The sequence below is a fragment of the Dasypus novemcinctus genome, chromosome 5 (genome assembly GCF_030445035.2).
Source record: "Dasypus novemcinctus isolate mDasNov1 chromosome 5, mDasNov1.1.hap2, whole genome shotgun sequence".
NCBI lineage: Eukaryota > Metazoa > Chordata > Mammalia > Cingulata > Dasypodidae > Dasypus > Dasypus novemcinctus.
Window position 1 is genome coordinate 129459630 of NC_080677.1, and position 16166 is coordinate 129475795.

Sequence of the window (16166 nt, forward strand, 5' to 3'; positions counted from 1 at the left end):
AGGTATAGAAACATGAAGAGGTAAAGCAATGGGGATCCGTAAGGTAATTGGGAAAGCAATTTTACACACCTTAAAAGCCCTACCCCTAAAGGTATTACCAGGCAGACCACAGACATTGACATTAAAATATAATATAGAAAAAGTTAACCTAAATTAAATAAACTCTCCTTAGGGAAATTAAGAAGTACAAAATATATCTTCAAAAGATGTGCCTCAAAAAGTAGCCACTATTTTTTAAACTGCACTTAAATAAATTTGTTACATGGAAATCTACAAAAAATCTCATTCCTCAGCAATACCAAAGAAAAATTAAGTGTCACTATATGTACTATACTTAAATTTCATTAAGAATATTTTACACTTCATCTATATTCAAATGAACATATTTTACAAAAGCAACTTAAATGGAGGGGGTGGTGGAAAACTACATAGACAAAAACATCTTTTTAGCCAATTTCTTATTCAACAAAATTTGTTCATCCACTGGAGTAATAGTGCTATGGGCTATCAGCTAGTACTTACTAAAAATATTATAAAATAATGTAACATTTATGGAAAAATCACTGACCTGTATTCCAGGTTAGTGGGAAGCAGGAATCCAAATTAAACTCATGTAAGACTTCAGAGCAATCCTCAAGCAATAATTTAAAAAATTAGAATACCCGGTTCCTAACATATTTTTCAATCTTAACTACAGATTAAATGATAAATTCTAATTGTAACAAATGACAGCACTTTCTAAGCTGCTTTAGAGAGAATTCCACAACAAAGTTAAAAAATGAAAACGTACAATAATTGCACTTACGATGTAGGAAGCAGTCATATTTAAAACATCGCCTACAGAAAAGGGTATGAAATGAATGTAAGCTTTGCTCCCTCTGAACAGATTTAGCATTTGGTCCATCTATGTTTGGGGTACATTCAGGAGGAAGTGCACCCGGGAGCTGCTGCTCGGTGAGTTCTTTATACCTAACATTAATCAAGAAAAAATATAAGTAAAGGTATTACAAAAATCACTTTTTTGGAAAATAAAGTTTCAAACAGATTTCCATGGAGGTCAGATTTCAATGTTTATCTTGCCTGATATACAAAAGAAAAGATCTAGTCTACAACCCTGAAGTTTAAATAAAGGGTCAATTAAATATTATATATGATATATAAAGAATCAAATTCACTGATGAGATTCAAGCATATCATGGAAAGTAATTATTTTAACTAAACATCACTAAAATTTCTTCAAGGGTCCAGAGAAAAGTACTACTGTAAATTACATGTGTTTATACACACATGCATATTTATCCTCTCTACCATAAACATGTTATAGTACAGATTACCATGGAAACATATTGCTTCAAATATCTTGTGAACATTGTAAACAAATGAATCAGCTGCATTAGTAACATTTCTAATAAACCAAAATGACAGACAAGGCAAGAATGCTTGAAAAGAACAAATCTTACTTTTCCTTTAGTTCTTCAGCTGTACCCTTATCTGGAAACATTGAGGAAATTGCTTCAAAAATTTTATCAGAAGGAAATTTCCGAGGTGGACGGCTTTCTAAATCTAAAAAGGAAAATAAGAAAGGAAAAAAAGGATGAAAGTAAACAAGTTCTCGCTTTTTCATTTTCTCCACAGAAACTATATATACTATATATACCAAACTATATATACCAAAGCTTTGTGTTTTGCTAACTTAACGTATTTTACATGGGTATATGGAATATTTATAGTTCAGACAATACAAAATAAAAATTCAAATGTTAAAAGTTTTAAGAGCGCAGGGAGAGAGAAGATCTAGGCTAATCCCAACTCTGCTGCTAATTGGTTTTGGGACCTTTGCTTGTCATTAAACCACATAAGTCTGTTTTCTCATTTGTAAAATGAAGCAACTAGATAATCACTAAGGGCCATTTTCATTATAAAAATTTTATTCTTCTTTGAAATGGCTTATCTTTTCACCAGACCCTTCTGTGTTGCCATAATAATGGGCTTTGCCAACTAGAAAACACCAACTACTGACTGTCATAGGATCAATGATTTTTTGGTAAGTTATATATCTAGTACTGGGAAGAAAGTAGGGTTTAAAAATATGGGCTCTGAATACAGTCAGACCTGTTATCATCAGAGTACTGCTGTTCTTACCAATAGTAAAATCTTAATTTACCTAATTTCTCTGTTGATCCTCAACAATAAAATGGGTCTGATAATATCCCCCTCATAGAGCCATTATGAAGAATAAGTGAGTTAACACACATAAAATGATCAGCACATTGCTTGTGCATAGTCAGTGTTAATATATTACGTGTATAATGATCATGATGATTTCCCAATGAAGTCCCCAAAATAAACAGATTACATTCTTTTGCTAGCCAAAAATGAACAACGAATTTCATGTGGAGGATGAAATGTTACAAATCATAAGGTAATTTTAAATACACTATTGATGTGATATTTAACAAAAGAAAAAAGGAAGAATGAATTAGGTTTTTACTCTATTGTTTTTTAAAGAATCCTGTGATGCATACACGAAATATGTAATAAACAGACATACCATCTTGGTTATCCTCTAGATCTTTCTGCTTTTCTTCTCTTTCATCAGGATCATCTGCATCTTCATCATCATCATCATCATTGTATTGACCAAGAGCATTTACCAACTCCACAAAAATTTCATCATTTATAAACCCACATTCTGAAATTCATCAATAAAAATAAGTAATGTACAGGAGAAAGTGGTAATAACAAAAATTTATGGGCTCTCTCTGCCTAAAAGGAGCCTGCATCAAATCTCAGTGTGTATTTCCGCCCTTCTCTGCCATTTCTAGCAAACTGTGTACTTTTCCCCCATTTCCCAATGAATTCTTTTTACTGGCCTAACTAAAAAAAAAAAAAATTATGTATGCCTTTTCTAATTTGGAGGAAATAGTCACAGCCTATCAACTAGCACTTTAACATTATTATTAAAATGGGAAGTGGGAGAAGGGTAAGGTATAACTACCATTTTAGGACTGACCTTAGGCAAAGTTATGAAGCAGATTTTATCTTTAATATCTATCACTTTCTCTTCAATTAGCCCTCCTACCAAAAAGTGCAGAGTGCTTAATCCTATCACATAATCTTCTAAGAACTGTGGTCTCCTCCCAAACAATGTATCTGTCCACTGACTGTTTACCTCAGGCCTTCTTTTCCACTCTGATAGTGAAGGATAATAATGTCACAAATATTACCCCCCTACCAGATACATTAACCAGATATATTGGAGAGAAAAATCTGAACCCCTGATTCTAATGACAAGAGTTCCAAGCACTGCAGTAGTACCTTAATAAGATAGGAGTAGGGTCTGTTGAGCAGTAGGATCTTTTAGAGCCTATGCCACACAGAAAAAGCCCCAGACCACCTACATGTTAACATTCAGGACTAGCGGCAGATTTCGCCCAGTGGTTAGGGTGTCCGTTTACCACATGGGAGGTCCATGGTTCAAACCCCACGCCTCCTTGACCCGTGTGCAGCTGGCCCATGTGCAGTGCTGATGCGCGCAAGGAGTGCCCTGCCACGCAGGGGTGTCCCCACGTAGGGGAGCCCCATGCGCAAGGAGTGCGCCCTGTAAGGAGAGCCGCCCACCGCAAAAGAAAGTGCAGCCTGCCCAGGAATGGTGCCTGCACACACGGAGAACTAACACAACAAGATGACACAACAAAACGAAACACAGATTCCCATGCTGCTGACAACAACAGAAGTGGACAAAGAAGATGTAGCAAAATAGACACAGAGAACAGACAACTGGGGGGGGGGGGGGAGAAATAAATAAATCTTTAAAAAAAAAACAAACATTCAGGGCTGATCCTAATCAATTTTACTACCAAGTAATCTTAAAATCTAAATTCACTCAATTTCTATTTCACTTACATGCTACTGACATTATAATTTGTTATAACCAGTTACGGATAATTACCAAATAAATACCTATCAGTCACACGACAAACATGTTCCTCCATTTTAAAAATAGAAAAACACTGGAAATTTTAAGCTTATGAGCCCAGACCAGCCCTTATAGTACAGGGCAAAACTGCATTTTAGTATTTAAAATCTCTTTTTCATTCCCTATGCTTTATAGCCTAAGTGTCTCAATTCTATGACTCCCGTTTCCAAGAGAATAAACATTTGGCTCACCTCTATCCCCATGCACTTTTCCATCGTAATTTTTTATTAGTTCTTCAATGAAAGTACCATCCTGATCTAAAACTTCATCCCCCATATAAGGAATGTTATGTAAAACAGTTTCATCTTCCACCTAAAAGTAAATATATATATATTTAAAGCAGCCTTATCCTAAATTCAAGGTCAGAAATTAGAATACATGTTACCAGGGGCAGGGGTAAGGGTGGGAATGGGGAGTTAGCACTCAAATGGTACAGTTTTTGTTCAGGGTGATGGAAAATTTTTTTAATTGATGGTGGTGATGATAGCATAACATAGTAAATATAATTAACATCACTTGAAAGTGGCTAAAATGATTATTAATTTTAGATTGTATATATGTTAGCAGAATAGACTCTACATAATGCAAAGGTGAACCTTAGTATAAATTATGGATTTCAGTTAACAATATAAAAATATTGCTTCATCAATTATAACAAAGGCACCACACTAATGCCAAATGTAACTTATACAGAAAACAGGGGATGTGGGATTAACCGGAACTCAGGACTTTCTGCATGATTCTTCTCTAAACTTACAACTGCTGTAACAAAATTTTTCTTATAAAAGTAGACTTAATTTACATATCAAAAGATTATTTAAGAAATAGTATCTATTTTAGTTGTCGTCACCTAGCTTTCCAGATCTAAAATAGTAAGAAAACTCTTAAAGGCTATAAAAAAATAAAACGACACTGTCCCCAATAACCATATTATCTGAAAGTTTACAGGAAAAAATTTTAAGAAAGCATTCCATATTTTTACCTAATCCACAATGTCCTCAATCGTTTAAAACTTACCATTATTTCATGTACCTCTATAAAAGAAGAGTAGGCTTTGACACATTATCAATTTTAAGAAACATTCCTATTTCAGATATTAAAATGTGGGGGGACGTGCCTTAGAACTGATGAAATAGTTTATCAAAATCACCATACAATCCATCTAAAGTGTATAACGGCATTTGGTATCATCAGAGTTGTGCATTCATCACTTCAATCAATATTAGAGCATTTCATTACTCAAAGAAACAAGCAAACAAAAAAATTCAGCCATAAATATCCATACCAAAAAAAGCAGAAAATAGCACAATAAGAATTTCTAAAATTCATTTAATGAGATGTTCAATAGAATAAAATTATAGGGATATAAAATAGAGTATTGATGATTCATTAGTTTATGCCAAAAAGGATTAGGCTTACATGTAAAATAAGAATATTCTAAAATAATATTAAATATTTCAATACTTAGATGAATGAGGTACATTTCAAAGTTGAGTAATGGTAGCAAAAATAATAGAAGAGGTTTGGAAGACAATAGGAAGAGAATGACAGCTTAGTAAAGAAGAAACAAATCAAAGAAAAAGTATTTAAGAATATAAGGGATATAGTGTTGACTTTCATTGGAGGAAGAAAATTTCAATAAATAAAAAGGACAGGAAATGTACATGAAGACCACAGTAATTGGAATCACGTGCTTAATAAAACTAATGTAAAGTGAGAATATGGCTAAGTCTTAATAGGCTATTTATGAGGGAATTGGTTAAAAGCCAAATTTTAGAAAGATAATTTTGATAAACAGAATGACTGGCTAAGATTTACTGGCTTAAAGGGTGAGATGAAGAAAAAATATGAAATGAATCCTGGATAACAGGTTTAGGACAATTGCAGAGTTCATAAAAACAATGTAACTTAGACAAACAGGGAAACTGGAAGAAAACAATATGGGGGGAAACGGACTTTGGCCCAGTGGTTAGGGCGTCTGTCTACCACATGCGAGGCCCGCGGTTCAAACCCCGGGCCTCCTTGACCCGTGTGGAGCTGGCCATGCGCAGTGCTGATGCGCGCAAGGAGTGCCGTGCCATGCAGGGGTGTCCCCCGCGTGGGGGAGCCCCACGCGCAAGGAGTGCGCCCGTGAGGAGAGCCGCCCAGCGTGAAAAGAAAGAGCAGCCTGCCCAGGAATGGCGCCGCCCACACTTCCCGTGCCGCTGACGACAACAGAAGCGGACAAAGAAACAAGACGCAGCAAATAGACACCAAGAACAGACAACCAGGGGAGGGGGGGAAATTAAATAAATAAAGAAATCTTTTTAAAAAAAAGAAAACAATATGGGGTATAAAATGAAAATCTGTAATTTAATGTATTGATCTATTCAGATTCACCCTTATTTACAAACTGAAGAGTCCAGTTTTCCGCTCATCTCACTTGCACTAATCCCATTTAAATCAAGAAATTTACTTTCTTTGGGTGTAAGCCAAAATTAAGAGACAATTGGGGGAAGTGAATATGGCTCAACTGACAGAGCGTCTGCCTACCATAAGGAAGGTCCGGGGTTTGATACCCAGGGTCTCCTGGCCTGTGTGGTGAGCTGGCCCACGCGCAGTGCTGCAGCGCGCAAGAAGTGTCGTGCCACGCAGGGGTGCCTCCCATGTAGGAGTGCGCCCTGAAAGGAGAGCTGCCCTGCGCAAAAAAAGCGCAGTCAGCCCAGGAGTGGTGCCGCACACAGAGAGCTGACACAGCAAGATGATGCAGCAAAAAGAGACACAGATTCTCAGTGCCGCCTGACAAGAAAGCAAGCAGACACAGAAGAACACATAACAAATGGACACAGAAGGCAGACAACAGGGGAGAAGGGGAGAGATATAAATAAAATAAAAGAGAGACAGAATTGGCTATTTTATCTTCCCAATTATATCCATGTAACCTTTGCTCCCCAAACCATATCCTTACCCATAATACAGATCTGCCTAGTCTGTTCAATAAATGACCAGCAAAAACCTACAGATGATTATTTACATATTCAATAATTGCAATATTTATTTACATATTTATAAATATTGCCAATATTCACTAAATATTTACAATATTTATTGACAACTTTCAACCCTATATTCTTTCAGAATTTCAAACTCCATGAAAATATGAAGCTTCCCTTGGGTACTTGCAAATATGATTCTCAATCTAATAAATATTTTTTAATCAAGCCTTAAAGAATGCACAAATGTGTAAAATGCAGAAGAGTAGCTAAGGTTTACCCCAGTGTAAAATAAGAGAAAAGTTTTTAGGGGCATTAGAAACATCTACTAAAGAAATCTAGTAAGCAATTTTCTAAAGTAGGTTCACCAAGGAGTTCCCTCAATTTATTAGTGTTCCCAGTCTTCCCATTTTACATAAAATTAGTAAACTATATTTTTAATCTAAAAATACACATCAAAAATGCATGCTGAAATGTCTTTTGTTCCATTCTCCCTCATCCTGAAGAATTAAAGAATTACATAAGTTTATTCTTATGAAAGAATTTTTAAAGAAAGAATTAAACACTAGCATTCTATTACAAAAGTTATCAGACTAGTGTGAAAATATGTTTAAGCTTGTGTATTGTAAGTCCTGAAATATTTCAAAGTAAACATTACCACTTAACATCCTACCTAAAACTTTTAAATTATAGTTCTCAAGTCATAAAATCTCAAAGACTGACATTGTAGGATTCAGACTGACTTATCCTATAAATTCATCTTCTAAATATGTTTTTAATCCTAGGTGTGGCATTCTGCAACACATTTTTCCTTTGGAGAATAGTTTAACTTGACTAGAAAGGACTAGGAAAAGAGTAGCACTGAAAAGGCTTTAAAAAGAAAAACTTGTATTAATCAATTCTTTTAAAAATCACCTCAAGTGCTGCCATTTTTTAAAGCTTATTTTTACTTATACTATCTTGATTTACCTAAACAAAGAAAAAGAATTACCTATGCATTTTAATTTAAAAAAAGCTTTACATATCAAATAAGCAGAAGATACATTATTTACATACCATAAAATTCTGCTGTAGAGGAGACCAAGAATACATTATAGGTACAGAAGCAACTGCATTCAGAGTCTTTAATGGGATTACTTGTGTTGGAAAATCCATTTCACTGGTCACTGAACACTAAAACAGAAAAAATAAAATTGACTATTAAGATAAAAAGGACAACTTCAAACTGTAGCCATATTGTAAAGGAATGCTCCTACTTAACTGATTTTGAAAAGGAAATTTCTTTACCTAGGTCAGTAAAGTTCATAAAACTCAATAAGACTCTCCCTCTCTCCTTTTTATTTAGGGTGAAAGAAATTCTTCAGATATTGCAAATTTTCAACTCTCCAAATCTTCCCATTTACTAATATCAACAAGAAAAAAATGTTGCCTCAACAATCTGATTACATGTCCCATGCTTTCACTATAAATTTCCTAGCTCATTACTTAATTTTGCTTGCATTTCAACCATGTGGTGTGTATATGTACACACACACACACACCCCAAATACGCCACTTAAATACAACCTTATAAGAATAAAGAAACTTGTTTTTTCCCCTTTTAAAACCAAGTGTCATTTGCTGATATTATCAAATGATACACAAATATAAAGGTAATGAGTTTCAATCACAACAAAATGGATTCAAATAAATTCTGCAAAACTACTCTCTAAATTAATAGCTACTATCATTAAGCACTTCCATGTGCTAGGCATTATTTTAAGCACATTACATGTGTTATGTTTAGTCCTCATTACAACACTATAACATGGGTACATTCTTAGACCCATTTTCTAAATGAGAAAACTAAAGTTTGCAAAGTAAAGATAAGTAACTTGCCCAAGGACGTACAATATCTGGGATCAGAATTTAAACCAAAAAAGTCAGACTCTGGAGCCCCTGCTCTCACCCACTCACATATTGCCTTAATAACAAATTTCTATAAATCTTGTAAGTGCATATATTCACTTGAAATACCGTATTTCATCCAATCTACAATGACTTCGATTTTAAGGCACACCATTCTATTCTATATCACCAAGAAAAACTTGTTGCCAATTCAACTATGAAAATGCTTTTTTAATCACAGCAATTCTAAGAGTCACTCAATTTCAAATGCTAAAATGTTTAAAATTTTGCATCCTTGATTCTATGAAATACGGTGAAAGACTGCCCAAACTGTTAACCACAGTTCTATCATTCCTATCTAAGAATCTAGAATTTCTTAAGGAGTATATATCACCTCCAAGTATCAGGCCTCCACAGACTTCTCAAAAACACCCTATTCATACATTCATAATTCATAGAGCAAAATGAATAGAAGTAGTAAAATGAAAAAATCATATATACACACACATATTAATAAATGTTTAATTTTTATTTAAGATGTCTTAAAAATAACAGATTTGGGTTTAGATAAATCAGCATGGAAATCTTTCACATACTGGCCACAAGTGGCCCTCAGCATTTCATCAGGCCTGTGGGATAACACTGCCGTAGTCACAGTCATTCTGGCACACATAAAAAATAATTCCTTCCTTAGTGGAAGGGAAGGTTGAAAGATACAGTTGTTAGGAAGAACTGTGACTGATTTCCAAAACAGTAAAGCAAAAGATACTACTACTATAAAGCTCATACCTCAAGTAAATAAGAAGGTGTGAACAGTTTACTTATACTTCAGAACCCTCAAATTTTCCCTTTTCCATTATTTGGCCTCTGCTACAATCCTTCATCCATCCATTCATCCATCCATTAATAATCCATTAATAACACCAGTTAACATTTATTGAGCACATACTATGTTGCAGGCACTGTGCTAAGTAATTTATATACATTATCCTAATTATTCTTTAATGCAACCTTATGAGGTAAGTACTTTTAGCAGCACAACTTCACAAATGAGGAGACTGAGGCTCAGAAAAACTGAATAACTTGCATAGCCAGAAAGATAGTAAATTACAACACCAAGATTCACACTTAAGGTAGTCTGACTCCAGCAACCAAGACCTTAATTAATGATAGTCCTCATCCCTGAGGGTAAAGATATGTGCTACAATAGAGGCATATGGAATGCTACAGGAGCATCACCTCTCCCAAATTCCACCTGTTTTTCCTATTACCAAGTATTCTTTCCTTCTTCCTACTTACCTGGGTAAATTTGGTGGGGGGGGGGGCAATTATAATTATTGACTAAAGAATTATATACCCATTAGTGATTGTAAATATACAATAATCTTCATTTCAAAAAAAAAAAAGCTTTTGGTTTTTGTTTTAAATTTGTTGGAGCCAGATTAATACTGTTGCTTAAATACTGGAGCTTAGTTGCCTTTTTAAAGCTTAAAAAACAGTGGTAAGGGGCAGGAACGTTCTCCATCTCTGGTTTATTTACCTGCCTAATGTCTAAATCCATGATGGCAAGTAAAGTTAGACAGTATAACTACTAGAAAGGAGAAACACAGGTTTTTCTTCATCTATATTTGCTCTAGAGATACAGAAAATGCTCTGACTATATATACTGTATGAGGTTTGCTGATTTTTTCCCCATGGAGAGAACTTAACAGAAGCACAGAAAATAAGAAAGCAAAGCCTGTAGCACTAAGTATGACTTCCAATTGCATACCTTTGTCATATTCCCATTACCCTATCATCTCAATTTTGCATAATATAAGAGTCACCAAAGGACAGGAAATAAGCTCTTTGAGGGCAAAAGCAGCTGAGGCCAACTGTGGTTTTATCTCTGTCTCCCAACAATACTCAGCACAGTGTCTCAAAGAGTAGGAACTCAAAAATGTTTCTGGAATGAATAGACTGCATTTCCTCTGATTTTCCCCTGATAAAAATTTTAATTTAAATTCTTTTAAAACTAAAAGAGCACCTATTTAGAAAACTGAAGATCTATCCCCACTTCACTATCTCTGTAGACTCTAGAAACTTTCCCCATTCTATAACTATAAACTTTAATTTAAATAACCATATTCCTTTAATTTAGGAAATAATATTCAAATGCAAAAGCATTTGTTTGTAAAACAAGTTTGGGAATTCTTAATTACTTATTGACTTATAGAAAAATAACTCAAAAATCCCAGTTACTTACCACTAACTTTTTTTTTCTTTGAAAAGGTATCATCCTTGACAGTTTATATATTAAGTCTCACATCACTCAAAAGTTCTAAAAAGAATTTTGACCTGATGGGTCTCCTTAGCATTGTACCTGACGGGTCAGAAAGACTCATGTGTCCTGAACTCGTGAACTCTCTAGGAGACCTATACAGACAAATTAAATTCTAATTCTAGTTCCAACTTGAGAATTGCACAAGGAAAAGTAATTATAGATGATTATCAATGGCAAAAAAAAAAAAAAGGAAAAAAAACCTGTATTAATTATCAAGGATGCTACATTTTCAGAGAAACATAGCTTACTGGTAAGTAACTAGGTTCCTCTAAGGATGGATAGACTTACATCAACCAGCTGGTACAATAGGCGACTGTGTGGCTGGACCACTGGGAGCTGGAGAGGGAAGTCAAGCCAAAAATAGTAGTTGTAGGAGTACACAACCAAACTGAGATTCTTGGCAGAAGGCTGGTTCCAAGTAAAAACTGTGTTATGGAAAATCGTAGAGGGAAGAGCAGGTGAATGGCCTGCAGGGAAGGGAAAGAAGTTAACACACCCTACTATGTGCCAAGCACACTGTGCTAGAGATTTTACAAAAGTTAACTTCTTTAAAATTCACAGCTACCCTATGATATAAGTATGACTCCCCATTTTACAGTGGGACATCCCAAAGGACAATAGCCATAGCCACCCTGCCTCTAAATAATCTTTGATATCATAAGGGTTCAGACCAACTTCCTTATATGTGGCGGGAGAGGGGGCGAATCCAGTCAGTTAGCCAAGTAAAAAAGTATACTTGGATACTGGTTGTCCCATTTAATGCCAGAAGACAAAATGAACAGCTCCTATTGTATAGTATCACTTAACCTTTCCAAGTAAATGAAATAAGGAAACTTCTCACAGCTAAAGTGTGGAAAGGTCATCACCCCAGGGAAGAAAGTCAGGAGAAAGCATCCAATTATCTATATACATCAGGATTTCGGTAAAGAAAAGGTAACACACCCAAGTTTAAAATTAGCCCTACTGGTTAAAATGACAGTACTCATAATTTAAATTCAGACTACTTTATGTGAAGAAAATACTGAAGAAAAAAATGGAAAGAGGTATATATCAAGTTTGGGTTAAGAGAAGCTCAATAATACAAGTTCATAACCAGGTTTAGAATACAAAGGAAGAGAAGGGTAATTAAAAGCAATATTGTTGAAGAAAATGAGGGGTTCAAATGAGAAAGGGTCAGAAATAAAAATGGGAAGAAAAAACTCCTGACAAGAACTTGATACACATTAGATGCATCTGATGAAAGCAGCTTATCAAGGGTATTGAAGCTAAGGAATGAAAAAGAATGGTTCATACCAGATTGACTATAAACTATTTCCAATTTTTTTGTTAAATATTTATTTTACAGAACCATTCCAGACTAGGGGGAAGAACCTCTATTCTGTAACATACGGCTATTGCTTCTGAATTTATAGATGTTATCCTCTAAATAACAGTCTTACACTTCTTCCTAGGGAAAAAAAAGACGTACAGAGCATTTAACATAGACCATAAACCATTTAGAATACAAATTCTGGAAGTTCAGACCCCTAAAACTCTTCCTTGAATCCTAACTTCACAAGCCTGGCATTCAAAGAAAGGAATGACAGATAAATAAAACTAGGATTAAATATGGAAATCCAAAGCAGTCAGGTTTGAAGGGGGTTGTTAGGGGATTATCACCTCCTCCTCCCCATTATCTAAAATTTTGCTAAAATACTGGAAATCAGGAGTCAAACTAGTAGTCACAAGATATAAATCAACAAAACTACAAGACACTACACGGCAAACTCAAGGATCTAATTATTTCAAGAATAGCTCTGTAACTACCATAATTTTTTAAAAATTAATTCTCTACCACTGCTTTATAGATTGCAATAACTTAGATAGCCCTGTCTGGTTCAATGGTTGAAGTTATTCGTTATATTTGAAGTATCACAAGTACTCAACAATAAATGTTAATTTTTTAAAAAATTACAGTCCTCTATATGAAAAGATCATTTCTATCGCTGAAAGAAAAAAGCAAATATGACTTCCATAATCTTTGGCAGCAAAACTATTTTGAAATATTGCTTAAATGAGTGGACGTGGGATTCAAAACTCAAGTGTAGAGGTACTAGTTAAAAATGAACACGCAGAACTGGTTACAAGGCTGTAATCTTTGAGGAGAAATACTTCAAGTACTTGCTCAGATTGCAGACATGTTCAGGGATCACCAATCAAGTAAAGTGTTTGTGTTCATCTTTGTAAAACAGACTAATGAACTGCGTCTAACTGTTCACTGATTATTTGATACATAGCACTGAATCAACTAGAAAGCCAAATAGAAAAGTAAAAATCAAATCCCCAATTCATAATATCAAATGAAATTCTGGTGGATCAAAATGATATTCAGAAGAGAACTATAATGAAAGATAGGTAGATAATCTGATAATCTTGAAAGAATATCTGCACAGATGATAAAGAATACTCATAATACAGCCAGTCTTTATAAATCCTAAGAAAAAGTCTAACCTAATTTAAAAAGACCCAAGACCATGACAGCCAATTTACAAAAGAAATATAAACAATGTAAATACTCAACCTCACTGAATGAAGAAATGCAAACTGTAACAAATTTTATCTTCCAGAATGACAAGTATTAAAGATTGATAATATTTTGTGGTAAACACACACTTTCATAAACAGCTGATAACGTTAAAACATAAAATCCCTGGGGGGAATAATTTGGTAATATATATTGAAATTTTAAATATGCATAATCTTTTAACCTAGTAATTCTATTTCTAAGCACTTTCTCTATACAAGTATTCAAAAAGGCAAGGATGTGTATGAAAAATGTTCACAACAGTGCTATTTACAAAAATAAAAAAAAGAAAAAAACTAACTGTCTATCAATTAGGGAGATCAATAAATAACGATATATATCCATTGTATCAAATATTATGCATTTTTTAAATGTAGTAAATTGACAGTGCAACCTGTTTAGGCAAAAATTTCTAAATAAGAAAATCATTATTATTACCAAGTTACAATACACAGAAAAAGAATTCTGAAAAAACTAAGAAGGGTTAGACTATAGGGACCTCTGACTTGTTTTGTATATTTCTGTTATTTGAATTTTATTACCTTTTAATACAAGAAAGATAAAACAAATGAGTTTCAACAACACAAGAGATACTCACATTAGCAAGTTTAAACTGCCTCATAGTTATCAGGGTAGCTCATGGAATCTGCCCAACCCTCTCCAAATGTTATTTAAATAAATATTTTTTAATGTAATCTCGAGAAGATAAAATACTAAAATTTAAATTAATCCAAGTTATCAAGCTAAATTACAGTAAAAGTTTCATCCAGATCTGAGAAATTTTTATTTCTCCAGAGAATAAAACAATTTTTAACATTCCAGACTAGGCAAGTATTTCTTTTGTTTCTGGCTTTTGTTTTATTTTTTAATTAACTGAAAATTTGATTTTGCATTTTGGGAAAGACTTATTTCTCAAATTAACAACTTAAAGAAACAAAAACTTCATTATTTTCTGGGAGAAAATCTGTATTTTAAAGCCAATTCTGGGGAGCAGATGTAGCTCAAGTGGTTGCATGCCTGCTTCCCATGTACGAGGTCTTGAGCTCAATCCGGGGTACCTCCTAAAAAGAAAACAAACAACAACAACAACAAAAAAAAAAACTAACTCGCATTGGAGAGCAGATTTACCTCAGGGGTAGAGTGCCTGCTTCCCATGTACGAGGTCCTGGGTTCAATCCCCAGTACCTCCTTAAAAAAAAGGGCATTTTCTGTTGGTTTATTAATTGCACAAATTCTAAACATTTGACTTTGTAAATTACTTTTTAAATGTAAGATATTAAAATAAGCTCAAACATTATAAATGACCTTTCTGTTTTTAATAAAGAACTCTTTGGAAAAACATAATACTTTATATTAACTTACTTTCAAAAGAAAACAGAAACCCCTTTATGGTCATTTCAGAATTGTTATAGGGAGCAGATGTGTCTCAAGCAGTTGAGCACCTGCCTCCCACACGGGAGGTCCTAGGTTCCATTCCCCATGCCACCTGAGAAAACAAACAACAAGCAAAAAAAATGATAAAACCAACTCAGGGAAGCCCATGTAGCTTGGTGGATGAGCACTGGCTCCCAACATATGAGGTCCCTTTAAGGGGACCTTAAATCCCTGGCCCCAGTACAGCCAAAAAGGAAAAAATATTTTGGTTATATCTGTTTCAGCCTAAAGAAAGCTGGAGAGAAAGCAAAGTCTAGGGCAACTCAAGTTATATGGTAGTAAGGATTGGCAGAATTAACAAAAGACTCAACTCTCCAAGTAAATACCAATAAGTATGATTAAGTGGCAGAAGAGAGCAACTTAGAGACCAATGTCTTAGGACAAAGAAGAACTGATAGAAATGTTCACACTGAGAGTAAATCAGACACTTGATAGAGCCATCCATTTATTTCTATAGATATGAGAAGAATTACCTAGCTTTCTGCCCTATTGCTCAAAACACTCATGAAACTCTAAACCTATAGATCCTATAATCTTGAAATTTAGAAAGGAAAGAAAACATGTTACTATATTGAAAGTTAAGATTCCATTTGAATACAGAACACTACATTAAATATTACATACGCTAGCCTATTATTTTTTATTTGAAAATAGTAGCTAAACTTACTTACAATTTGCATTACCAAGTCAATACATATAACAATCAAGTAATTACATGTAATTAAGAAAAAAAATGTTATTTTCCTACAACAAAAACAAAAACCAAAAGCCCAAACTGCCAATGTAGGAAAGAAATTACATATTTTATGAGGTTTTGATGAAATCCCCTTCAAAACATTCATCTGCAAATATTAAATGATAAAGTGATACACATATAAGCATTTCAAATATGCTAGGATAAATCTGTACATATTTAAAAGTTGAAGTTCTTTTGTTTTAAAGATTTATTTATTAATTTATTTCTCTCCCCTACCCCCCACCCTGGTTGTCTGTTCTCTGTGTCTATTC

The 16166-nt window shown here is 34.2% G+C and overlaps 1 protein-coding gene across 9 annotated transcripts in view; it reads right to left on the reverse strand.

Moving 5' to 3' along the window:
* The window catches only part of EZH2 (enhancer of zeste 2 polycomb repressive complex 2 subunit), a 100785-nt gene that overhangs the window by 39112 nt on the left and 45507 nt on the right, over positions 1 to 16166 (reverse strand). For 3 of the 9 annotated variants that reach the window (XM_058297529.2, XM_058297524.2, XM_058297530.2), the window contains 5 exons: positions 8008 to 8124; positions 4171 to 4291; positions 2552 to 2692; positions 1461 to 1563; positions 806 to 969 (listed from right to left, as the gene is read on the reverse strand). In XM_058297529.2, the coding sequence (XP_058153512.1) occupies positions 806 to 969; positions 1461 to 1563; positions 2552 to 2692; positions 4171 to 4291; positions 8008 to 8124 (646 nt within the window). Of the gene's footprint in view, positions 1 to 790; positions 970 to 1460; positions 1564 to 2551; positions 2693 to 4170; positions 4292 to 8007; positions 8125 to 11449; positions 11629 to 15086; positions 15186 to 16166 lie in introns of those variants that run through there. The other 6 variants (XM_058297526.2, XM_058297519.2, XM_058297520.2 and 3 more) reach the window with 4 other exon arrangements.